The following is a 27,865-nucleotide window of genomic DNA, read 5'->3' on the forward strand; positions in this document are numbered from 1 at the left end:
CTCATGGTGTCTCTACCATGATTCTATCACAGTATACTAAACAAGCCTACTTCACCTCATGGTGTCTCTACCATGATTCTATCACAGTATACTAAACAAGCCTACTTCACCTCATGGTGTCTCTACCATGATTCTATCACAGTATACTAAACAAGCCTACTTCACCTCATGGTGTCTCTACCATGATTCTATCACAGTATACTAAACAAGCCTACTTCACCTCATGGTGTCTGCTTTGGTTCTATCACAATATACGACCTTCTGCTTCAACCTCAACCTTCTAATAATCATGCTTAGACTCCTAAAACCAATTCAGTCCAGTTGAGCGTAAACTTCAAGCCCACATGACAATCTACTCGTTAATGTTCCATTCCCATGTCATAACGAATGACGATGAAGTCATGAAGAACGTGTTATTCATGGTTTATGTTTGTGTGTGTTGACACAGTATGGTGATAAGTGTGTTATTCATTGTGTTGAACGTACGGTGATAAGTGTGTTATTCATTGTGTGTTGACAGTACGGTGATAAGTGGACCACAGACTGTAAGCGGTGCACATGTGATCTGGAGACCATGGGTGTTCAGTGTGAGCCGGTGAAGTGTTCTACACCAAACCCTGTTAGCTGTGTGAAGGAAGGCCATGTGTTGGTCAAGGTCACCAAGGACTGCTGTACGGATTATACATGTGGTGAGTGATGTGAGGTAACCATGGATTATACGTGTGGTGAGTGATGTGAGGTAACCATGGATTATACATGTAGTGAGTGGTGTGAGGTAACCATGGATTATACATGTGTTGAGTGATGTGAGGTAACCATGGATTATACATGTAGTGAGTGGTGTGAGGTAACCATGGATTATACATGTGTTGAGTGATGTGAGGTAACCATGGATTATACATGTAGTGAGTGGTGTGAGGTAACCATGGATTATACGTGTGGTGAGTGATGTGAGGTAACCATGGATTATACGTGTGTTGAGTGATGTGAGGTAACCATGGATTATACATGTGTTGAGTGATGTGAGGTAACCATGGATTATACATGTAGTGAGTGGTGTGAGGTAACCATGGATTATACGTGTGGTGAGTGATGTGAGGTAACCATGGATTATACGTGTGGTGAGTGATGTGAGGTAACCATGGATTATACGTGTGTTGAGTGATGTGAGGTAACCATGGATTATACGTGTGTTGAGTGATGTGAGGTAACCATGGATTATACGTGTGGTGAGTGATGTGAGGTAACCATGGATTATACGTGTGTTGAGTGATGTGAGGTAACCATGGATTATACGTGTGGTGAGTGATGTGAGGTAACCATGGATTATACATGTGGTGAGTGATGTGAGGTAACCATGGATTATACATGTGGTGAGTGATGTGAGGTAACCATGGATTATACGTGTGGTGAGTGATGTGAGGGAGAGAGGGAGAGCAAGGACAAAAAAATTAAAAAGGTGCATGTCAAAGATAAGAAAATCAATACACATCTACATACACAGCATAATTAGTATGTACATGAGGTGCACTTGTAGGTCCACATTGCATCAGGTACAGTATGTACATATATGAGGTTAGACATAAGGTAGGTCCACATAGCAGTCAAAAAAACTCATAATGCACATCCTCCGTTCCTTGGTGCTGAGCCAAACTTTAAGAACAGAAATATAAGAACAACGCGGGGCTCAGTAGTAACTCACTTGTTGAACTAGGTTTTTCATTTATTTGTGACAAACAGCAGATATATGACGTTTCGACCCTTCCGGTCATACCCCAGTAACCCCAGTAGCAGCTGGTCTGTTTTCAGTTACTTTTGGAAAAGTCTGCCTCCGAAATGTAATTATAATGTAACTTACAGACAGAAATGTCCAGCTGCAACTGATATTAACAAGTAATCACACACTTCAAAAACGCTATTATGTGGCAATAATGGATGATTTTTTTTTATTTGTTTTAATCCGGGAACGCATCTGTGTCGTTTTAGATGTCTGTGACTATTCAAAAATAGCAGATCTACAAGCTCATAGCGCGGCACTCGGCGCTATTTGCAATTTGCAATTTTTTTTTAATTGCAAATCTTTGAAAATATATAGATGTCTTTTTTTTTCAAGCAAACATCTTTAGCTCAAATCTTTGCTTCTGGGGGGGTCCCTGGAACATCATATTTTCAGGTGGGGGTCAACGGCCAAATACATATCATTTTGAGGGTCCTTGACATGAAAAAGTTTGAGAACCACTGATATTATAGCAACATACGATTTTAGGATTTAGACGATTTTTGTAGAATCGCCCAGAAGCAAAGATTGGAGTTAAAAATGTTCGCTTAAAAAAATATACGTATTCAAAAATGTGCACAAAATGTTCAAGATTTAAAAAAATAAATAATGCGCGGCACTCGGCACTATTTTTTTAATAGCACAAAGAAATACAAAAAAAAGGACACATATGCGTTCCCGGTCTGAATGGGTTAATGTAAGGCAGTACTGACTAGATGTAATACTTTAATACTGTAAGTACTGACCGTCCCTTTGCCCACAGAATGTGACATAACGACTTGTCCGCCCATCAAGAAGTGTGACCTGGGATTTGAAATAATGGTGGACCAACCGACTAACGGCAACTGCTGCCCCATATATACCTGTGGTAAGATCTTCCTCGTTATCCTCTTCATCACTCTTACACCATGTGGTAAGAGCTTCCTCTTTATCCTCTTCATCACTCTTACACCATGTGGTAAGAGCTTCATCGTTATCCTCTTCATCACTCTTACACCATGTGGTAAGAGCTTCATCTCTCAATAAGCTGATGACCACTAGTAATAATATATTGTATAATACGACGTTACAGGACCAAGTACCGTACCTGGGGCGATAGAACATTTGCTTTTTCTGCCCCAACCCGGTGGAATGCACTCCCCAATACTCTCAGAGAAGATGCCCCCCACCTAGCCTGGTAACCCCCCCCCCTTCCGAAAATCTCATTTGCATTTGATTTCAGGAGTTGGGTCTGGCCTGAGAGCTTATCTGGGCGTTTCTTGCTCGTCCACAAAATGGACTCGCCTATCAGCATCCTCGCTCATTGTTCTGTGATTGACAGCTTACGTTGGCCAATCAGGTGGAACCCGAGTGAACCCGAATGGAGCCGAGTGCAGCCGACCAAAATGTTACGCCATTAAATGTTAGGGCATTAAAACTCACGGAATTTACTTTAAAGATATTTTTCGGATAGCATTTAGTTGTTTAACTTCATATATGTGGTCAATTAATCATGACAGATCCTATTTAAAAATAAAAATTCAGAGAACCGGCAGGGGCGGGCAGTGATACTCATGTATCTGAATAAAGCAACCTATTTTCGGCATGGCCCTTTCAAAAGGGAACTTTTGAAAGCTCTGGTGGGGGAGGAACGAACTGCTGATTGGCTGAAGGGGAACAAACTGCTGATTGGCTGAAGGGGTTGTCAGTCAACGGTACTAATCCCGCCCAGCTCCCGGCCACAGAAAAAAAAGCAAACAGGCATGCCAAACTCACTACTGAAATCAAATACAAATGAGATTTCCGGAGGGAGGGGTTTACCAGGCTACCCCCCCCCCCCCCACCACCCTCCAAACCTTCAAAAAACGCTCTCAAAACCCACCTCTTCAATATGGCTTTCCCCAGCTAACTCCACAGACCCCTTTTCTCATCATTCCACAGTTTGTTTTATTTTATTCTCAGTATTAGCCTTTTCTTAGTGTTTTTGTTCCTAATCATCCATTTTTACGTCTGGAGACTCCTGTCCAGGACACGCCTCCTCTGGAGATCTGAACCCAAGTGTTTGTTTTCCTAATAAAGCTGTTTTTCTTTGTTCCCCCCCCCCCCCCCCCCCACCATGTAAAGCGTCTTTGGATACTTAGAAAAGCACTGTATACATTTTAGATATTATTATTATTATTATCATTATTATTACTGTAATCGTGATTCTACTTTTTTTCATCAGTATCCAAAGGTTTCTGTGTCTTTAACGACACTGAATACAAGGTAAGCAAGCCTGAATATATATAATATATATATAATATATAATATATAATATATAATATATAATATATAATATATAATATATAATATATATATTAATAATATAATATATATATATATAATATACCAAGATGAACCTTTTCATCAGAAAGCTGTCAGACACAGATATAATGACATTCTGTACGTTGTTTTCCAGCCTGGTGTGCAGGTTCCTAACGACCAGTGTGAACACTGTCACTGTGGTCAGACTCAGGATCCCAACGACAACCTGAACATCGTCCAGTGTGTCCCCACACCATGTGACACTCACTGTCCTCAGGTCAGTCTCTATGAACCAGGGGTGATGCAACTCTGATGATGTAGAGGGCCACTATATTTCCACACTCACTCCAGAGGGACACATTGCATATACTGTCGGGCAGAAACCTCTTATCTCCGTATCGCCATTCTATGTCGCACAAAAGTAGCAAAAGTAGCCGATCAGAAAGCTCAAAACGCAGTGCGACGCATTTTGAGCTTGTAGATCTACTATTTTTCGCTATTTTTTAATTGGAACAGTTTTTTTTTAGCTTTTTTTTATTTGGAATCCTGAAAAGTAAGATTTTTATTTAATTTCAAATGCATTTAGTTATACTTATGTTAACTTTATGAACTTAAATACAAATACATTGGACATCAAAAAGACAATAGAATTCTAACACTAGTCATGAAGCTACTAATATAGACTGAAGTAATTAAAGCGGGTCATGTTCGCATGTTTGGAATTGTAGCAGCTGAAATCAATTATATATCAGTATTCTGATATTAACCTGCGGGCCGCATTAAGTGAAGGTGGGGGCCGCATGTGGCCCCCGGGCTGCCAGTTGCCCATGTATGCTATAAACCATGTGTCACACACTGTCCTCAGGTCTGTGCCTTAAATCAATGGTTCTTAACCTTTTGATTGGCCTTCATCAGGTCTCATCATTTGTACCTTCATGTCGCTGCCTTCCATTGAACATGTCTTGTAGGCTGTCTGTCACTTTGTCGCTGCTAGCGGAATAGATATATAAAACACAACCAGGGTAAAGGAGCAGTGTTGATTTTGACAGCAAATTTAGATTTGGTTTTAGTCATATTTTAGACATCTGAAATGTTTTAGTTTTTGTCTAGTTTCGGTCGACTAAGTATCATAAGATTATAGTCGACTAAATCTACAGTTGATTTAGTCGACTATAATGTATGTTGGCGGTGCCTTGATGGCGTCGTAATGGATGATTTTACACTTGGTGGCATGCTGAAAATAGCTGATCTACAAGCTCACAACGCGTCGCAACGCAACGCGTTGTGAGCTTGTAGATCTGCTATTTTCAGAGCGCAACACCCGAGCGCAACCAAACATAAAATCTTTTGTCTTTTAGTTCTACTGGATCTCTTCTCCACTAGATCCCTCACTAACATTTTAGTCTAATTTTATGTGTTGACGAAATTGTCAATATATTTAGTCTTAGTTTTAGTCATCATAACTTAGTTTTTATTTCGTTTTTATTTCGTTTTCGTCAGTGAAAAAAAGGTGGTTGACGAACATTTTTCGTCATTGTTTTAGTCGACGAAATCAACACTGGAATATCAGGATGTTAATGTGAACATGTAACAGTTTGGATGAATACACACTGATGATCATATTCCTTCATAAAGGGATACGCGTATGAAAACGTGACTGGAAGCTGCTGTGGGGAGTGTAAACTGACCAGCTGTATTGTGGTGCTGCCAGACGGAAACGCTCACATTATTGAGGTGGGTTTAAATGCATCATTAAAGGGATAGTTCACCCCCAAAATGACCTTTTTAGTTTTTTCTGTCGATTAGTCACCCCATGGAGACTTGAATTCATGGATATTTTTTTTTGTTTTTGTCACATTCCTAAGACAATAATTTGATGACCAGCAGCGGTTCCGGTAGGAGACACAAAGAGTCTCCTTTGTGCCGGTCATCAAATTATTGTCTTAGGAATGCGACAAAAACAAAAGAATATCCATGAATTCAAGTCTCCATGGGGTGACTAATTCATAGATAATTTTTTTTGTGTGTGAACTATCCCTTTAAGACACAGTGAATACACATTCAATGTTACACATTTCAATGAGTTTCAGTCATATTATTTGAATCCTTTTCATGTTTAACCGATCAAACTGTTGGTGTTTCTCTGACAGCCTTCACACACCTGGGCTCCACCAGACGATAATTGTGTGAAGTATGAATGCACCGTTGATAACTTTATGGTCGTCAAAAAGCAAGTGCAGTGTCCTGAATACGATCCAAACCACTGCATTCCTGTGAGTATATATACGTCTTTAACAGCATGACTCTGTGTTATTGGTTTGATGGATTATTGTGGCTATAGAAGCCACTTATACATTTGGCTCTGGATTCTTTTAATTCTACCTACAGTACATCCTTCTCGAAAACTGATAATAATATAATATATATAACTAAAATATAATCCCTGTTGGTTCATATGAGGCTGACTGTTTCTGCAATGATAAGTATGCATATTAACCCGAGTGCCGCGCTACGAGCTTATAGATCTGCTATTTATGTGAACATTTTGTGCAAATCTTTGAATATATGTTTTTTAAAGCGAACATTTGTAACTCAAATCTTTACTTCATGGGGGTCCCTGGAGCAATATATTTTGAGATGGGGGTCCGCGGCCAAATACATTGGCCCCATTTTGGGGGTCCTTCACATGGAAAAGTTGGAGCACCACTGATATAGCAACGTACCGTTAGGATTTAGAAAACATTTTTAGATATGTATTTGGCCGCTGACCCCCATCTCAAAATGTGTTGTTCCAGGGACCCCCCAGAAGCAAAGATTTGAGTTACAAATGTTCGCTTTAAATATATTATATTCAAAGATTTGCACACATTTTCAAGATTTATCAAAAATAGCAGATCTGCAGTTTCATAGCACAGCACCCTGCAGGTAGGATGCATAAATGACGTCAGACTCCGGTGCTCTATAGTGGAGTGTCTTTATGATGTATAAATTAATGTCCACGTTACAGGGGACCGAGAGAATGGATGCAGGTGGCTGTTGTAAAACTTGTGAGTAATATTTCCAGTTCTATTACATTTTCCATTGCATTTCTTTTTTTTCTCCTTCCTACTGAGCTTCAGAATGTTGACTTTGCTACCACACATAAAACACAGTGTGTTCTGCTGTATATAACACACACGTAGTTAGGAAGGGGGTGAGATAGATCTGATGCAGAACATTAAACTGAATCAATCTACAGTATTATGATGAATGTAGTGTCCCCCCACAGTTCTGGATGGATCTCTATATCTAAATAATTCTCTAACACCTATAACTCTCTAGGTCTTTCCTATCCACGGATTGACAGAGGAGGTAACAACAACCAATCATAGATCTTAGAAATAGTCCTAATCATTGATTGGCCACCATGACAGAGAACTTCAAAGGGTGACATCATGTTGCCGGGTAGATTTCACTGGCCGTGACAAAATAACTCTTATGAAATGTCTTAATTGTAAGTATTTTAAAATGTATATGTCGGGTACAGCCTATACTTCTGTTTTAGTTGTTGGAAGGACATAAAAATGCCCTCTATGTAACAATGTTACTTATTTGACCTTTCTATCTCATTTTATTATTGTTATCCAAAAATTTGAAAAGAGAAGCTCATCATACAAATCTGCATTGGTGGAAAAAGTACTCAAATTGTTTACTTAAGTAAAAGTATCAATACTGCAATGTAGAAATACTCTGTTACAAGTAAAAGTCCGGAATTCAACATTTGCTCGAGTAAAAGTACAAAAGTATTGGCATCAATACTAATACCATCTAAAATGTGTAAAAGGCTTTTGAAAATAGCAGATTTACAAGCTCACAACGCGTCAAGTTGTGAGCTTGTAGATCTGCTATTTTTCAAATAGCCAAAGTTTATATAAAGACTGAAGTGGTTAATGTATGTTTTGGAATAATAATCAAAATCTACAAAGTAACTAGTAACTAAAGTTTTCAAATAATTGTAGTGGAGTAAAGGTATAATATTTGTCTCTGAGATGTAGTGGAGTAGAAGTAAAAGTATAGAAAAATGGAAATACTCCAGTAAAGTAAACACATCCTCAAAATGTTACTTAAGTACAGCACTTGAGTACATGTACTTAAGTTACTTTCCACCACTGCAAATCTGAGCAGCCAGCAGCTGGGTGAAACTGAATTGCCCCCACAGGGCTACACAGGTTTCTCTCCCTCACTAAGTAGTTGTGAGTAAACAGCCTCGGGATCCAACGGTTCCTGAGCCATGAGGCCCACCACAGGCCAGGATCCTAACTCCTGTTTCTGTAGCATGAGTCAGCTTCATGTAAGAGAGCACACCCTCTGGACATGATGCTAGCATGTAGCATGAGTAGCATGAGTCAGCTTTATGTAAGAGTAAAAGAGTACACCCTCAAGTCCAGATGCTAGCATGTCACATCATGATGTAGGCCTACAAGTCCATCAGAATCAGAATCAGAATCAGCTTTATTGTCACATCACAGGTTTACAGAAGTTAAAAAGTGGGTGAAATTAGTTTTCGTGCATAGTTCCAATCGTGGCGTTTTTTCCATAGAAAGAAGAGGGGGAAGAAGAAGAGGGGGGGGAGTGGGAAAGGAGATAAAACAAGAGAACAAAAAGAAACAAAGCAGATATCTACTGTACATATTTACACTGGTACCTGAGATAAGATATAAGGTGCGTGAGCATAGCAGCAGATGTATACTGTGCATGACATACTTATGGACATTAGTTAAGGTGCTTAGAAAAAACACAATCAAAGTCAAAAGTCAGTCCATCCACTGGACATGACTCTAGCACGTCACATGTCCGGACTTTGTACATCATGATGTGACATGCTCGCGTCATGTCCAGTGGATATATCCACTGGACATGACGCGAGAATGTCACAGGGACTGTCCCCCAATCCAACCCTTGATGATGAGTGCCAAGCAGAGAGGCATTGGGTACCGTCTTTGGTATGACTCGGCCTGGGAATTGAACCACGACAGGGCGGACACTCTAACCACAACAAGGCCACTGAGCTGGTTCTAATTATATTTACAGTTCCTTTTTTTTTTAAGGTAAAATAAGCAATATGTCCCATGTTGCGAAAGCTGTGTCATGGTTCCCATGTTCTGAAAGCTGTGTGTCATGGTTCCCAGGTACTCGTCGGTACGGCTGTGAGATCCAGAAGAACAGCACCTTCCTCCAGGTGAACGGCTGCAGGTCCACGGTGCCGGTGGAGCTCTCAGCCTGTCATGGATCATGTGAAACATCCTCAATGTGAGTTTTATAATGATATGATGTAATATCTATTTACAGCTATCCTTTGAACGCACATTCTGAGGGCTGATGTTGTTGGGGCGGGGGAGACTTCACATTAACCCTTTAAGACCGGGAACGCACCCGTGTAACCACTTCATCCATTATTTTATACTTTGGCTATTCAAAATTAGCAGATCTACAAGCTCATAGCACGACACCGAGTGCTGCGCTATGAGCTTGTAGATCTGCTATTTTTGAAAAATCATGATTTGAATATATATATATATTTAAAGCAAACATTTGTAACTCAAATATTTGCTTCTGGGGGGGTCCCTGGAACAAAACATTTTGAGATGGGGGTCCATGGACAAATACATTTTGGGGGTCCTTGACATGAAAAAGTTTGAGCACCACTGACATAGAAATATACATTTTTCAGAAAAACTGTTGGATTTAGAAGACATTTTGTAGAATCGCCCAGAAGCAAAGATTTGAGTTACAAAGGTTTGCACACATTTTCACGATTTTTCAAAAATAGCAGATCTACAAGCTCATAGCGTGGCACTCGATGCCACGCTATGAGCTTGTATATCTGCTATTTTTGAATAGCCAAAGAAATCTAAAAACGACACAGATTATTTTCTGGTCTAAATGGGTTAACTATTAAATGTTTATGTACCTTTGGCTAAAGTGGAGTTTGCTTTTAAAGACGAGTGGTCAGACCGCTGATATTTCATATCGTCTCTGTCAGGTGGAAACCTCTTATGTTCCACAATTGTTACTTTTCAGGATTCAAATTAAAAAGTAGCAAAAGTAGCAGATCTACAAGCTCGAAACACCGGCACTTGCAGATCTGCTACTTTTGCTGCTTTTGTCTGACACTGTAGTATGATCGAGTAAGGCATTAATTTACGAAAAAACACATGAAACATATGAAGACGAGAGGTTTCTGCCCGACAGCAACGATATTATAGCAACATAGGATTTAGAGAACGTTTTTAGAATCGGCCTCAAGTCTTAATGGGTTAAAGAAGAGTGGTCAGTCCACTGATATTTCGTATCGTCTCTGTCGGGCAGAAAGCAGCTATCTCCATTTTTCATCTTCTTCAGTGCTATTGAACATCCTTTACATCTGTGTGTGGGTTTTACAGATATTGAACCAATGGAAAGTATTAAAAAGCACTTCTGACTAAACCTCCTAACTCCATTGGATCGTTGTTCAAACCTCCTAGCTCCAACTTGTGGAGATTTGTTTTGACCATCATTGATTAGAATGACCAAGTCAGACGGAAAATGTGAAAAAGATTAGAAGATTAGATCAATTAGAATGACATTAATGTTCAAAAAACTCCTAACTCCACCTGAGCTGTATGTGGGTAAAGTGATGATAATATAATGTATGTGGGTAAAGTGATGATAATTTAAGGACACATTCAAGTATCTGACAATGTATAAAGTCACCAACTTTGATAAGGCAGGATTGTGTTGTTTTAAAAACATGGTTTTATTTTTCATTTCCTGAAAAGTTAATATTTTGGACAAAGTTTTTTTCTGCCCAACAACAACAATATATTTTTTTCTGCCCAACAACAACAATATCATATAATGTTGACAGAAGACGGTTAGTCATGATCTGTCAGTATCCATAGCTGAGGTTGTTATCAGTGAACGGAAGGTGTTGGTTGTTTGTTTATTGAACATCATTCCCTGTCTCTATCTTAAGGTTCTCTACCAAACACAACACCATAATGCACTCCTGTTCCTCTGTCTCTATCTTAAGGTTCTCTACTAAACACAACGCCATAATGCACTCCTGTTCCTCTGTCTCTATCTTAAGGTTCTCTACTAAACACAACGCCATAATGCACTCCTGTTCCTCTGTCTCTATCTTAAGGTTCTCTACTAAACACAACGCCATAATGCACTCCTGTTCCTCTGTCTCTATCTTAAGGTTCTCTACTAAACACAACGCCATCATGCACTCCTGTTCCTGCTGCAGAGAAGTGTCCACCAGTCAGAAGGACGTGGAGATGATCTGCCCAGGCGGTCAGAAGAAGACTCACTCCTACGTTTACATTGACACGTGTGGCTGTAATCCCACTAAGTGTGTGGACTAACTGGAACCTGTTTGAAATGTCAACGTTAAATCGCTTCATAGACATATCATGTATCTTTTAGTATTGGTGAGCTAGAACCTTAAGCTAGTAAGTACGGTATACATGAAAAGGTCTGCACAATATTTAGAATAGCCTATGTACGGAAGATTCAGGCCAAGCCCTTCTTCTTCTTTTTCTTCTTCTTCTTCTGCTTGTCAGACAATGTGGAACCATGTCCAGGCGGTGGTAATCCATAGGCGTTTTGTAGATCTGCTATTTTTACTATTTCAATAAAGAAATAAAACATAATTGCCATTTTTTGAAACAATATTAGGGATGGAATTTTGAAAGTGGTAAAACTGGCTAAATAATCGTATACATTTAATTTCAAATTCAAATTCTTTTTATATATTTTTTGTTATGATACATTTCTTTTACATTTTCCTCTCCTTTCCAATTGGCCCCCATGGTGGCCCCTACTTTGAAAAGGTGTGGAATAGAGGATAAAACAGCCCAGGAGGGGGAGCTGCCCAGACACTCAGCATCGGTTAATAATTATAATGAAGAACGCAGAATGAACCAAACATCAACACAGGTTTACAGTGAACTTGATGTGATGTTCTGGACTGTACTATGATCATAATAATACCCCTGGGAAACACCTACCATCAGCTCCCAGTATACTTACAACAACACCCCCCATCAGGTCCTAGAACTTAATCCATTAATACCGGGAACACATCTGTGTCATTTTAAGATTTATTTGGCTATTTTTGGAAATAGCAGATCTACAAGCTCATAGAGCGGCACTCGGTGCCGCTAGCCTCTATGAGCTTGTAGATCTGCTATTTTTGAATAGCCCAATAAATCAAAAAATGTACACACAGATGCGTTCCTGGATTGAATGGATTAAAGGAAGTGTTCACCCCAAAATGACATATTTTTCTATTAATTACTCACCCAATGAATGTTTTTTGTTTGTGTCGCATTCCTGAGACAATAATTCCATACTTGAGGTATCTGCTGTGGTCAGAGACCACAATTAAACTATAAAATGATAATATAAACTCCCAAAACAGGTCTCACAGTGATGAGCCTACTGAATGGATTTTTTTTTTACATTTCATGCATTTGAAAACTTGATGAAATGGGACGTTCTGCATAAAGAGCACTTTTACTTTTGGTACTTTAAGTACATTTTGATACCTTTGTACTTTTACTCAAGTATATTTTTAATTCTGGACTTTCATTTGTAACAGAGTATTTCTACATTGCAGTATTGATACTGTCACTTAAGTGAAACATTCTGAGTACTTTTTCCACCACTGCCACCCAGGCACATGTTGCGTTAGTGTCATCATCTCTAATGTGTATGAATTAGATTACAGCTACTGTACCTCAGCTCAGAGGTTCTATCTACATTGTCTGACAAGCATTATGAAGAAGGGGCGTGGCCCAAAACGTCCGCGCATATTAATATTAAAATAAAATATTGTGATGAGATTATGAAGTCATGCTTTTTCATGCGTACATGAACATTATCGTATAGCTGTTGCACTTATAGGGAGACTAATTGTTCTAATTGTGATGACTGTCGACCGCACTCATCATGATCATGGAGACATGTGTGTTTGTTCTGTTTGGGAGAGGTTAAACTACATGTTCTGTTTTGTTGATTTAAGAGCTGGGTGTTCTTGAACAAATATTATAAGATAAATAAAATAAGATGCAACTTATAAAGGGTGTCCATTCTATCTTTCACTACGGATGTTTTTTTTCCCAACTATCTATGATTCGTCAGTTTTCATTAAAATGCTCAAGCAGATCTGCATTTTAGTTTTCAGTGTCGTCCTTTTATTATAGAACTAACTGAAGGTGAATTTACATATTTACAGTAAGGACGTTTGGCCATTAAGGATTATGTTATTCATAAGGCCTAGCAGAGACAACGTATTTGTGAAAATTAATACCTTTTGTCCTTAAAGCGGCACTATTTCACTTTTTTTTAAATTAAATGAATTAAATACAATGTTGTCCAATCAGTATGGTTGAGTATGTTGATACAATATAAGTTATATAATTGTGGTGGTTGTATTTTGTCTCACCTAGACACAGGATCTGACACGACTTTTCACCTGATGTTCAAGTACTTCATTTATCCCCTGAGCAAGCAGGCAGGCTCTATTAGCTCAATGGTAAAACATTCTGCACTTGCACAGGAAACCGGGTTAAAAATCTGAGTTATAAGAGTAAAGTTATTACAGCTTTGCAGCTATTGCAGCTTTAACAGCTGGGGTCAACATCCCAAAGGGAAAAAAGTTGTCAGAACGTGACATGAACATTGTGGTGTCCTCGTCCTGGAAATAGGAGATCTACACTGCATCATGAGGCACTATGGGCTTGGAGATCTGCTATGATCTCTATCGTTTATGTTTTTGTTCAACAAAAACAACAAAGATTTGTGTTTCATCATCTTTTTATCAAGAATATGTTGAGCTCAATTAGCTGTTGCACCACTACTGCAATAATTGAACATGAATTCCTCGACAAATAAATGATACAGCATTATACTAAATAAATAACAAATATGATATTAAATGATAAGGCATTATTTGGTTGTCATGTTGATTGATTGAATACTTTATTTGACATAAATTTGGGCTGACTGGATTCACAGTTTGTTCAGGTCTATGTTGTGGCTCCCCCTACTGTCCTGACAAGGTACACCTTGTTTTCCACAAATGATGTATTTACAAAGAGAGAAATGCCTTTATATTCTTCTACACATCAGGTGTTATTCGAATACATTTAGTAAACACTAGTTAACTGCAGACTAAAGGTCAAAAAAGTGATTCCTTATTGTGAGTTGTTTTCAGACATCACATTCAACATAATATGAAATAATATACGTTTATTACAGTTCTATTTATTAATTAAAACCCCAAATTCAATAATTCATGTGTCAGATATCCCTGCAGTATGTAGTTGACACTATAGTCTACTATGAAGGGAACTATTACAGTAACTTATTATTATATCAAATTGTGCAACTTTTGTACCCTTTGTTAATCTCCATGGCAACATTATATTCAATGTGTTTAGACACAGTCCTTCCAGGGAACAAAGCCATGATGGACACAGTGCCACACAATGCTAAAAATAAATATTACTTTTTAACATGTTTGGGGATATTATGCACATGCATATGAAAAGTATAGAATGTGTACGAGAACAGAAGTATGTTTGATTGTTAGACTTGTATTTTGTTATCATTTATAAACTAAAACTGTGTTTTTATAGGGTTTTTATTGTGTGGTCTAACTGCAACATTGTGCAGTTTAAGACTTTAGTCTGGGCTGACATCCAGGCAGACTGTGGTCTGGGCTGTCCTGCCCAGGATGAGAGCTCACAGGCGGATAGGAGCAGTTCAGACAGTCGGTGTGGTTCTAATAGTTCCATGAGGGTCATCATGGTGGAGGTTTAACCCCACTGAGGGTCATCATGGAGGTTTAGCCTCAGTGAGGGTCCTCTCTACTCTATCAGCCTGAAGCAGACACCAGTGTCAGCAGGTAAGAAACAGCAGGCTTCAGGCCAGCGTTGCCATGTCTGCTTATTATAAGCGACTTTGGGCTTGTCTTTCTGTAAATTATTATTTAAACCCCCCCCCCCCATATTAATATGTATCTGTCCCAGGGGAGCCCCCAGTACCAGATTTGTATTGTTGGTTAGAAGAATGTTTAAAACATCTTACAAATATTCCACATTTTATTATATAGCCGATCTACAAGCTCACAACGCGTTGTGAACTTGTAGATTGGCTATTTTTAAATAGCCTATGTATAACAGTAGGCTATATAGGTTTAAAGTACTTACGTGGCCTATGATAGTCGCTTCTTTTGGGCTTGTTTTCCTAGACCTGGTTGCTTATTTCTCTCACAAACTCTGGCAACACTGCCCCCCACACAGCAGTTTGAGACAAGCTCTTTATATTTTGTAAATTGGACGTAAAAGAGTGAAATAAACACCTTGTAATGATTTTCCACACATGATGGAAGGAGAGGAGAGTTGTATTGTCAGTGAAAAGTGTTTGAAAGAGAATGTAATAGTTCTGGTCATCATGATAAACTGCTTTCATTTGGTGGTTTTCTCTCTAATCAACTGGATTCTCTGTACAGGTGAGTTAGCTGCTTAGCATTAGCATTAATACATACATGAACTGAATTGGGTTTCAATTCTATTATTTGAACTTTGAGAAATATGATGAAGCAAAGATGAAACACTTTGGTGTGACATGACCTGAATATGTTGCTGTTATTGAACTTGAACTGGGGACCCCCAAAATAATCATAGTTGAACTGGGGACCCCCCAAAATAATAATAGTTGAACTGGGGACCCCCCAAAATAATTACCCCCCCCCCCCGCACACACACACACACACACACAGACAAGCACTTGGCAATGTAGGAGTTGAGGCATCACATTAAGTTTGACTCAGTTCTACAGATACATATTGTGAAAATAGCAGATCTACAAGCTCACAACACCTGGAGGTGCTGGTTTGTCACAGCACCAAACTGTGCTTGTACTCATATTACACTTTAAGGCTTTAATAATTAAAGCCTCTGAATAAGAGCATCATCTCAACAAGCAAAGTGACTCAGTGATCATCTGATCAGCTGACTGATACTACTAGTCATAAACAAGGCTCTGCTTCCACCTAGTGTAAACGGAGGGGATCAACTGACCAATCTCACATTAACCATTTTGGAGAGCAGCAAGAACTCAGCTTCTGTCTTTCTTTCTTTCTTTCGTTGTTTCTGTCTTTCTTTCATACAGTCCAGGGGCCCAGGGCCTCTAAAGTGTGTCTTTCTTTCATACAGTCCAGGGGCCCAGGGCCTCTAAAGTGTGTCTTTCTTTCATACAGTCCAGGGGCCCAGGGCAGGGGCCCATGGCCTCCACAGGGTGTCCCAGATCATCACCTACACAACAACATGAAGTCAATAAGAAGACGGCTCAAGGTAGAAACCTTGTTTTATATGTATTTGCTGCTGCTTGTTTTGTATGTTTTGTACTAATGTGATTCATGTTCTACTGCTGTCATATTGGGACCCAATGGGAGGCAATGAAACATTTTCACTGACTGTTTCTGGCTCTGGAAATGAAGGCTGTTGTGAATCTGCAGTGTGTGTCGTGTCGTGTCGTGTCGTGTCGTGTCGTGTCGTGTTGTTGAAGGTGGTGAGTTGTGACAGAGAACAGTATAAGTATATATAGGCCCTAGGGCTCTTGGTCACTTCAATCAGCCTATGAGTGAGTTTGTTATTTCCTTTTCAATTTAAAATGTTCTTTTGGAATTGAAGTCTGATGTGGATGTACAGGATGTTGTGTTGTGGCTACTGGTGAAGGTTGTCAGTAGGGGCTGTATATTGGTTCATACGACTGGCTTGGTGGCAACACCTCTTTGTTGTATACAGGCCTGTAGTGTACCTCATGGCGCGCTTTCTCTCTGTCACATGTTGTTTATCAGGCCACATGTTGTTTATCAGGCCACACGTTGTTTATCAGGCCACACGTTGTTTATCAGGCCACACGTTGTTTATCAGGCCACATGTTGTTTATCAGGCCACATGTTGTTTATCAGGCCACACGTTGTTTATCAGGCCACACGTTGTTTATCAGGCCACACGTTGTTTATCAGGCCACACGTTGTTTATCAGGCCACACGTTGTTTATCAGGCCACACGTTGTTTATCAGGCCACATGTTGTTTATCAGGCCACACGCTGTTTATCAGGCCACATGTTGTTTATCAGGCCACACGTTGTTTATCAGGCCACACGTTGTTTATCAGGCCACACGTTGTTTATCAGGCCACATGTTGTTTATCAGGCCACATGTTGTTTATCAGGCCACATGTTGTTTATCAGGCCACACGTTGTTTATCAGGCCACACGTTGTTTATCAGGCCACACGTTGTTTATCAGGCCACACGTTGTTTATCAGGCCACATGTTGTTTATCAGGCCACACGCTGTTTATCAGGCCACATGTTGTTTATCAGGCCACACGTTGTTTATCAGGCCACATGTTGTTTATCAGGCCACACGTTTATCAGGCCACACGTTGCACATGGAGAGAAACTAATAATTTGGTTGCAAATGTAATTCAGTTGAAAAGAAAAGCGTGTAATAACAAACGGGTTACGTTCAACTGGTGAGGCACATTGTCAAACCTGAGAGGCTGATTTCCTAGAAGCCATGAGAGTTCATTGAAATTATTTTAATTTCAGAGATCAAACATCCAACGTTCTTATTGATCTTCCATGTGCTGACAGGGATTGAGCTGAACAGCACAGCCCACATCATGCATGGGCAACTGGCGGCCCGTTCACTTAATGCGGCCCACAGGTTAATATCAGAATAGTGATATATTATTGATTTCAGCTGTTACAATTCCAAACATGCAAACATGACCCGCTTTAATTACTTCAGTCTATATTAGTAGATTAATGACTAGTATTAGGCCACATCCACACGGAGATGATTTTAGGTGAAACCGCATACGTTTTTAATCGTTTACACGTTTCGTCCACACGGAGCCGGCGTTTTGGGTGCCCGAAAACGCACATTTTTGAAACCTAGTCCCAGAGTGAATAAATCTGAAAACGCCACCCTTGCGTCTCCGTGTGTACAACCAAATACGCATCTTTCCTGAACCGATGACGCTACAGCTCCACCTCTCGCTTAACCCGCATGCGCCGCGCCCCAGTGGTTTCGTGTGGACACACACATTTCTTGAGACGATTCCGTGTGTACGGTAAACTTTTTGAAAACGACGCTGTGACATTTTTTTAAACGTCTCTGTGTGGATGTGGCCTTAGAATTCTATTGTCTTTTTTTTATGTCCAATGTATTTGTACTTAAGTTCATAAAGTTAACATAAGTATAACTAAGTGCATTTGAAATTGCAATTAAAAAATAGGAAAAATAGCCGTTCGTGCGACGCGTTTTGAGCTTGTAGATCGGCTATTTTTGCTACTTTTGTGTGACATAGAATTAGCCTGGTAAAGCCCCTCCCTCCGGAATTCTCATTTCCATTTGATTTCACTCCTGAAATAAAATACAAATGAGATTTCTGGAGGGAGGGTTTACCAGGCTAACACAGAATGGCCCTACAGTATATGCACTGTGGCCCTCTGGAGTGAGTGTGGAAATAGTGGCCCTCTACATCATCAATGTTGCATCACCGCTGGCTCACATGAACACGGCCCACTGGCCAGCTTGCAAAAAGTTATTCATTTTCACAAAAAAAAACATATGGAACTGTCTTAGAATGAATGAATATTATATATATTATATGATATGAATAACATATTCGTAAATTAATGCCCTACATCAAACTACAGTGGCAAAAATAGCAGATCTACAAACGCATCGCGGTGCGAAGTGTTCTGAGCTTGTAGATCTGCTATTTTTGCAACAAAACGGAATCCTGAAAAGTGTGTTTTTTTTTGGTTATCCACCTGACAGGAACACTATATAACATTTAGTTAACACATGCTTCTTGAATTGCCATTATGTGCATATTCTTGTAAATTATTGTAAATATGTAAATTCACCTTCAGTTAGTTCTAGAATAAGAATAATACAAAACAAACACATATAATCTTAGATCTACTGGAGAATTTTTATTAAAATATTTTTTGTTAAGTTTAACAGATGTTCTGTTTTGTTGATTTAAATGTTCAGCTAGTTGTTCTTCTTGAACAAAAACACAGCAATAAGAAAGTACAACTTATTAAGAATGTCCCAGATGGTTTTCCACTAAATCTAAACCCATTCAGACAGAATGAACCAAAGTGCTTCTATGATCATGATGAGTGCAGACGACATCAACACAATTACAACAAGTCTCCCCATAAGAGTCTCCCCATAAGAGTCTCCCCATAAGAGTCTCCCCATAAGTGCAACAACAGCTACAATGATGTTCATATATTCATGAAAAACAAATCATTTACAATATGCGAGGAAATGTTACATAACAGCTGAGGTGTCTGTAATCTAATCCAGTGGTTCTCAACCTTTTCAGGCCGCGACCCCCCCACAATATTCATATTAGAACTGGAGACCCCCAAAGTAATAGTTTATTTGGCCACGACCCCCCCCCCCATTCTGATTAGTTTTTGCCCAGGGACCCCCTAATAAGATATTTGTGTTGTTGAAATGTTTCAGAAAAATATTCCAATTTTGAAACACATTTTCAAGCTCACTCGTGAAAGCTTGTAGATCGGCTATTTTCAAATGGCTGCTATATCTCGCGTCGAAGTGGTTGAAATGTTTGTGATGCTGTATTGACTATAATTTAGCTGGGGACCCCCTGGAACCCCATCAAGGACCCCTTGATAATATTAACACATTAAGACCTGAGGCCGATTCTACAGATACCTTCTAAATCAGTAGTTGTCACATCTTTTTTGTGCCAAGGACCCCCTAAATGATATGTATTTGCAGACCCCCATCTGAATTTTCTTTGTGCCAAGGGGGACCCCCAGAAGGGAGGATTTGTGTTAAAAAAATAGCAGTAGCAGTACAAAAGCTCTCAGCGGGGCACAGCGTGACGCGCTGAGAGCTGAGAGCTATATCTGCTATTTTTTGAGATCCACTATTCTAAACTAAGGGTTTGAATACGTTAACCACAAACCCCAGCATCGGTATTGTGGGGAAAGCTTTCGCTGAAAATAGCAGATCGACAAGCTCACAAGTGTTGTGAACAGTGGTGGGAAAAGTACTCACATTTTGTACTTAAAGTAAAAGTATCAATACTGCAATGTAGAAATACTCTGTTACAAGTAAAAGTCCGGAATTCAAATTTTACTTGAGTGCAAAAATATTGGCATCAAAATATACTCAAAGTAGCAAAAGTAAAAGTACTCATTATACAGAATGTCCCATTCCAAGTTTTCTATTGTATACAAATCTTTTGAAAATAGCCGATCTACAAGCTCACAATGCGTCTCATTGTGAGCTTGTAGATCTGCTATTTTCAAATGGCCGAAATGTATATAGGGCTGAAGTGGTTAATGTATGTTTTGTAATAATAATCAAAATCTACAAAGTAACTAGTAAGTAAAGTTTTCAAATAATTGTAGTGAAGTAAAAGTACAATATTTGCCTCTGAGATGTAATGGAGTAGAAGCAAAAGTATTGGAAATACTCAAGTAAAGTACAAATAACTCAAAATTGTACTTAAGTACAGTACTTGAATGTATGTACTTAATTACTTTCCACCACTGGTTGTGAGCTTGTCAGATCTGCTATTTTCAGCGAAAGCTTTCGCCACAATAACGGAAAACAGAAAAGACACCAGTATTGAGCCCTGAGGGACTCCGTTGGTTACCCATATGGGGTTGTAATGGGTTAATTGGAACAGGGACGGCAGGCACACTGGTCGATGTAAACGTAGGAGTGAGTCTTCTTCTGGTCTCCTGGGCAGATCATCTCCACTTCCTTCTGACTGGTGGACAGTTCTTGGCAGCAGGAACAGGAGTGCATTATGGCGTTGTGTTCCACAGAGTACCTTAACATATAGAGACAAGGAACAACAGCATTATGGCGTTGTGTTCCACAGAGTACCTTAACATGTAGAGACAAGGAACAACAGCATTATGGCGTTGTGTTCCACAGAGTACCTTAACATATAGAGACAAGGAACCATCAGTGATGGATGAAGAAGTACTTGCATGTTTTACTTAAGTGAAAATATCAATACTGCAATATAGAACTACTCTATTACAAGTAGAAGTCCTGTATTCATAATGCACTTGAGTAAAAAGTACAAAAGTGAAAGTACTAATTTATGCAGAATGTCCCGTTTCACAAGTTCAAAATGTATGAAAAAAATCGCTTGAAATTAGCAGATCTACAAGCTGTACAAAATGTTCACAATATTTATCCGTGGAACCGAGTCAAACTAAATGTAATGACTTCATTCCTACAATTACAAGAGCTTGTCAGGGTGGGGGTGCCCAGTACAAATATGATTATTTTGGGGGGTCCCCTCCTGAAAAGATTGAGAACCACTGGTTCTCACCATGAGGATGTTTCACATGATCCACGACAGGCTGTGAGCTCCACCGGCACCGTGGAATTGCAGCCGTTCACCTCGAGGAAGGTGCTGTTCTTCTGGAGTTCACAGCTAACCTCAGGACCTGGAGTACCTGGGGGACGAGAAAGGCACTTCAGTCACATTGTAACATAACACATTAAAGGGATAGTTCACCCCCAAAATGACTTTTTGTCTCCGGCAAGGCCGAAAGGCATGGCAAGAGAGTATGTTTCCTAGACCTGTGCTCCGAGGAGCACTTTTTCTAGTTTTCTATGGATTAGTCACCCCATGGAGACTTGAATTTGTGGATATTTTTTTGTGTTTGTCGCATTCCTAAGCCAATTATTTGATTACCAGCGGACCGGTAGGCAGCGGTTCCAGTAGGAGATACAAAGGAGACTCTTTGTGTCTCCTACTAGTCAGGGGATATTAGCAGAAACATTTCCAATCTTGGAATACATTTCTTACCAAAAAAGATCTTCACCAATGTGTTTGTAAAAGTGTCTAGTAACACATCTCACAAAGACTGAAATGCAGTTTCCCTGGGGGAATTTTTGACAGCTGCTGAAAGTTGGGGTACCCACCATAACCTTATGCGGGGGGGGAAAAAAATCTAAATTTAATTCTGTTTTAAATAGCATGTGAGGGGTCAAACTAGGGTGTTTTTATGATTCAGAATCCATTGCAAGCATTTGTTTTGCACCAAAACCACTCCTTGGGCTAAAAACGTCCCAATCTCAATGGGCTTTTTACACAAAAAGTATACCTGGAAAAGGAGGGCGATTGCCTGGTCTGTGCTCACTCTGTACACACTCCCCACAGCAGCTTCCAGTCACGTTGAGTTCATAGCCCTTTATGAAGGAATACAATCATCAGTATGTATTCATTCATTTGAATACATGTAGCCCTTTATGAAGGAATACAATCATCAGTATGTATTCATTCATTTTAATACATGTAGCCCTTTATGAAGGAATACAATCATCAGTATGTATTCATTCATTTTAATACATGTAGCCCTTTATGAAGGAATACAATCATCAGTATGTATTCATTCATTTTAATACATGTAGCCCTTTATGAAGGAATACCATCATCAGTATGTATTCATTCATTTTAATACATGTAGCCCTTTATGAAGAAATACAGTCATCAGTATTGATTGATGATATCGATATATCAAGCAAGCACCCCTGCTAGCTAACATAATGACTTGCAAAATTCTCTGTATAGCTGATCTACAAGCTCACAACACCTCGCAGTGCAAGCTACCGTATGTCCGAACAAATTACTATAGCGAAACAAGTACAAGTCAAATGCGATTTTCTTCTCTTATTCTCGCTGTGAATGGCCTGAGATATTGATGTACAACGTGTGCGATTTTGGTGTTGGTACGATCCAAAGCGTGGTTATAAGAGCGAGTTAAGAATTGTGTTTCTAATCATCTTTTTGCCAATATTAGAACATTGTGACTCCATTGTGAACTCAGAGGGCTGTAGTTCACATTCTGTATGTCTCTGTTATTTGGTAGTCACATTGTGTGAAAGAAGACGAATATGGCTACATCTTGGCCAAAAAACATGCGTATGAAGTGAACAGTTTGACGGTGAGGACGATTTGTTTGGAAGATTTCCTGGCCAATTTCAGCTCTGGCTCCCCTCTGCTTGCTCGTCTGAGGCACTCTAGATTCCAGCGTTGGCTTAACCACCCAAACTTTGAACTGTAATTGCGTGAGAACCGTGTGACGGTTTCGAATACCGTTTGAACCACGATAAAGTCCCTGTTCTTGTGTGATGTTTCACGTTTTAAATCATGTTTCTATGTAACAGTATGCCAGAGTAATGTGGTTCCAAAGTAGGGTGATTCTTTCTAGTCATATTTTCAAACACAATTACACAATTACACTTTTAGTTCTATTGGATCTCTTCTCCACTAGTCCCTCACTAACATTTTAATCTAGTTTTTATTTGTAGACAAAATTGTCAATATATTTAGTCCTAGTTTTAGTCACCAGCAGTTTGTGTCACACGTTATGGGGACACACTCCATGTCATGTTACAGCAGTGTTGATTTCGTCGACTAAAACTATGACGAAAAATGTTCGTCGACTACCTTTTTTCACTGACGAAAACTAAATAAAAACTAAGCTATGATGACTAGAACTAAGACTAAATGTATTGACAATTTCGTCAACAAATAAAAACAACTAAAATGACTAAAATGTTAGTTAGGGACTAGTGGAGAAGAGATCCAGTAGAACTACAAGACAAGTCATTTTATGTTTGTTTGCGCTCGGGTGTTGCGCTCTGAAAATAGCCGATCTACAAGCTCCCAACGCGTGGCAGCGCGACACGTTGGTAAAATCAGCCATTACGACGCCATCAAGGCACCGCCAAAATACTTTTAGTCGACTAAATCAACTGTATATTTAGTCGACTAAATCTAAAATTAAAAACAGTAAATCATTTCAGATGACTAAAATATGACCAACCCTAAATGGAATATGATTCAAAAGACTATGATTGAAAAATAATCAAAATGTGCTGTCAAAATTAACAATTTTTTTTTTGTTACAGTTAACTCACTGACCAGAGAGCAGTTAGTGTCACACGTTATGGGGACACAGTCCATTTCATGCAGCCAGCCGAAGGGGTTCGCGATCCAACCACAGTGGCAGGTTTCACATCGGTCGTTGGGAACCTCCACACCAGGCTGGAAAATAATCATTCTATTTGTGTCTTACAAGGCGCCACCTGCAGTGCAGTGCAGACCTACACACATCACAGTTCAGTGACATAATATGCCAAATGCAATGTACAGTTCTAATGTCTTGTGCATGTTTTACTCATATCCAGGCTTGCTTACCATGTATTCGGTATCGTTGAAGACACAGACACCTTTCGACACTAAAAAATTTATAATACAACAAATAGAATCCATTATTACTAGTGGTTGTCACATAATTACAGATGCAATATATGTACTACTTTCCTCTTCTAGCCCGGATTTGAACCCATGTCATGTGCTGACGTTTATTTTTTTCTCTTTTTTTTTAAATCATTGAGCTAATAGAGCCTGTCCGCTTGCTCAGGGAATCTGCCATTGAATCTTGACCTTCAGGTCAAAGGTCATGTCTCACCGGATCTAAATGTCTCACCAATGTCTTGCTAAATACAACCAATATAAGTTATGCCAGGGATAATGCATGGGGAGGTGGTCATTATTGAAATTTGAAGCCCGACGGGTGATAACCACCCTGAAGGGCTTTAAATTTCAATAATGACCACCTCCCCATGCATTATCCCGCTTATTACACGGCTACTTAATAAATACATAAATACATTTACCCAAAAGTAACAACAAAACAAAGTATTTCCTTGCTTACAGCAATGAAAGTATTCCATAAGTATTGGGCTGGGCGGATAAGTTCGCCTCGGAAAACAAATGGCAGTATTCCACAAGGTAACCGGAAAACTCGCCCCAAAACACACTCGCCCCCCATTCTATATACCGCCGATTTGCCTGTAATACCGCCGGATTTGCCCCGGGGCGACTGTGTTTTGGGGCGAGCGTTTTGGTATTCCCCCGTTGTTGTGCCACGATAAACAAGGAAGTGCAGTGGATCAAATAGAATCACTTTTCGGTTATTGCATCGTCTATTTCTCACTAATGACCAATGACTGACCAATCAGAATCGAGCATTCAACCAAGCCCTGTAAAGAATTGTATTAACATACTCTACCATACAGATTATATAAGTTATATTATATTAACATACTCTACCATACAGATTATATAAATTATATTATATTAACATACTCTACCAAACAGATTATATAAGTTATATTATATTAACATACTCTACCAAACAGATTATATAAGTTATATTATATTAACATACTCTACCATACAGATTGGACAAAATGATCATTGTATTCATTAAACAAAAGGTGCAGAGTGCTGCTTTAAGTGAGGCAGATCTGACCACAGGGGTAAGAGTGATGAAGAGCAGTGGTGGAAAAAGTACTCTAATTTTTTACTTAAGTAAAAGTATCAATACTGCAATAAATACTCATTATGCAGAATTGTCCCATTTTAAAGTTTTCAAATGTATAAAATGTGTAAAAATCTTTTGAAAATAGCAGATCTACAAGATCACAATGCGTCGCATCGCAACACATTGTGATCTTGTAGATCTGCTATTTTCAAATGTATATAGGGCTGAAGCGGTTAATGTATGTTTTTTTAATAATAATCTAAATCTACTAAGTAACTAGTAACTACAGTTTTCAAATAATTATAGTGGCATAAAAGTATAATATTTGTCTCTGAGATGTAATGGAATAGAAGTAAAAGTACAGAAAATTGGAAATACTCCAGTAAAAATACCTCAAAATTGTACTCGAGTACAGTACTTTGTAAATGTACTTAGTTACTTTACACCACTGATGAAGAGGAGGGTCTTACCACAGGTGTATTCACAGCAGCTGTCCTCTGAGAGATGCATCTTTGGTTCAAATCCCAGATCACACATTGGTGATGGTGAACACAGACTTGTATTACATTCTGTTGGTAAAGGAGAGGTCAGAACTGTCTTAATGAAAGAGGAATATAGTTGCTAAAAATGATTCATGTCATCATTTAATACGTTTTTTTTTTCTCTGGTGTTAGCAAAAAAAACGAAAAAAATAAACTAAAACATAATACATAATAACGCTGATACCGATACCAACAGGAACAACGCTAGTGGACGCGTAACCTCACATCACTCACCACATCGTACTTTCTCACAGCAGTCCTCTATGTACGGGACCTTTACCCAACCATCTGTGTAATCATCATCACACCGTTCATCCTCCCAGACGGTGGGACACTGTACCGGACCACACTGGACGTCATTGGTTTCCTCGTCACACGTGCAGTTTGTACAGTTAGTGCTCCACCAATCACCAAACTGTACAGAAATATAGATAAAACCATCACCATACTGTATGCCAAGTACAGCATTAATTTATGAAAGAAGTTAAAATACGGAGATAAGAGGTGTCTGCCCGACAGTATATGTAATGTGTCCCTCTGGAGTGAGTGTGGAAATATAGTGGCCCTCTCCATCATCAAAGTTGCATCACCCCTGCCGTACCTCTTTAGGTTCTCCATCAGGTCCAAAGCAACCTTAAACAGAAAGGAGAAACGGGTGATTGTTTTCACTGGATCATTTAATGCAAGTTTTCTCTTAGAAAGACGATAAATGAACGTAGATCAATGATGCCATGTTCTCACAGGTAGAAACACAGGAGTCAGAGGTTGAATTGAGCAACGTTGTCCCCTCAGCACAGAAACAGCCCTCCTTAAACTGGCATCGGGGGTTCAGCTCGCTGTGTTGTCCCTGGCACGATTCAACGTATCTAAATGTTAAGAAGATGCATTACGGTCCAGAATTACAGACAGTAACTACAACATATGTGTACGTGGATTAGGAATTAAGATAGAAATTAGATCAATATATAATCTAGTGTGTGTGTGTGTGTGTGTGTGTGTGTGTGTGTGTGTGTGTGTGTGTGTGCTGTGTAGGGAATAGGAGGTACGTCGCCAAAAAAAACATCACTTCAGAGTTTAGTCTACGGCAATTAAACGGAATAAATCGGATTTTAACACATTACCCGCCAAGGACACAGATATGCGTACTATTTTAAAATTCGTTTTTTTTTTATTCCACAAGAGGGTGCTCTAACACAGCTTAGGAATGATCCCTCGTCACTCAGAGAAGCAATAGACGGACGTGACATCGGCCCCAGCTTTAGGATTTTTAGAAAGCTTATAATGCTTACAAGAAGAGTTCCTTTCTACAGTCATAACAACTTTGAATGAGCTCCTGCTACGAGTGGAGAGGACAGCAATAACTTCAGTTAGGCTAGTCATTATGCTCATTTATCAATGCGATGATGTCGCCTGCCGAATATAGACCATCTACAGACTCCCAATGTGTCGTGATGCTCCTGGATCGGCCGTTTTTGGCGAGCAACACCAGCTGGATTCACTCGCAGGTCGAGGGGAATCCCGGGAGTGATGTTTTTTTTTTTTTTTTTTTACCTAAAACCTTTGGTTCGTTAAGTTGTATTGAACGGTGCAGGGCGAACCGTACGGATAGGTTTTAAACTGAAAAACGCTGCACCCCTAGTGTGTATGACATGTATGTATTGACTGACAGACAGACAGACAGACGGATACCTTGCATTACATGTTGGTGGATCAGATGGACCACAAGGCTTGTAAACTTTGTCCTCTGGACATTTATATTCTGCAATAAGAGGGGACATAAAAAGAAAAAACTAAATTAT

The 27,865-nt window shown here is 39.4% G+C and overlaps 1 protein-coding gene across 1 annotated transcript in view; it reads left to right on the top strand.

Moving 5' to 3' along the window:
- LOC308091660 (uncharacterized protein) overlaps positions 1–13,258 on the top strand; it is a 71,215-nt gene extending 57,957 nt beyond the window's left edge. The window contains exons 42-50 of the mRNA XM_080437321.1: positions 521–689; positions 2,541–2,645; positions 3,981–4,021; positions 4,215–4,337; positions 5,696–5,794; positions 6,211–6,333; positions 7,068–7,107; positions 9,229–9,349; positions 11,283–13,258. Coding sequence (XP_080293447.1) covers positions 521–689; positions 2,541–2,645; positions 3,981–4,021; positions 4,215–4,337; positions 5,696–5,794; positions 6,211–6,333; positions 7,068–7,107; positions 9,229–9,349; positions 11,283–11,448 — 987 coding nt within the window. The 3' untranslated portion in view covers positions 11,449–13,258. The remainder of the gene's footprint in view (positions 1–520; positions 690–2,540; positions 2,646–3,980; positions 4,022–4,214; positions 4,338–5,695; positions 5,795–6,210; positions 6,334–7,067; positions 7,108–9,228; positions 9,350–11,282) is intronic.
- Positions 13,259–27,865: the final 14,607 nt, after the last annotated feature.

This window comes from Gymnoscopelus braueri, assembly GCF_963280865.1.
Source record: "Gymnoscopelus braueri genome assembly, chromosome: 9".
Classification (NCBI taxonomy): Eukaryota; Metazoa; Chordata; class Actinopteri; order Myctophiformes; family Myctophidae; genus Gymnoscopelus; species Gymnoscopelus braueri.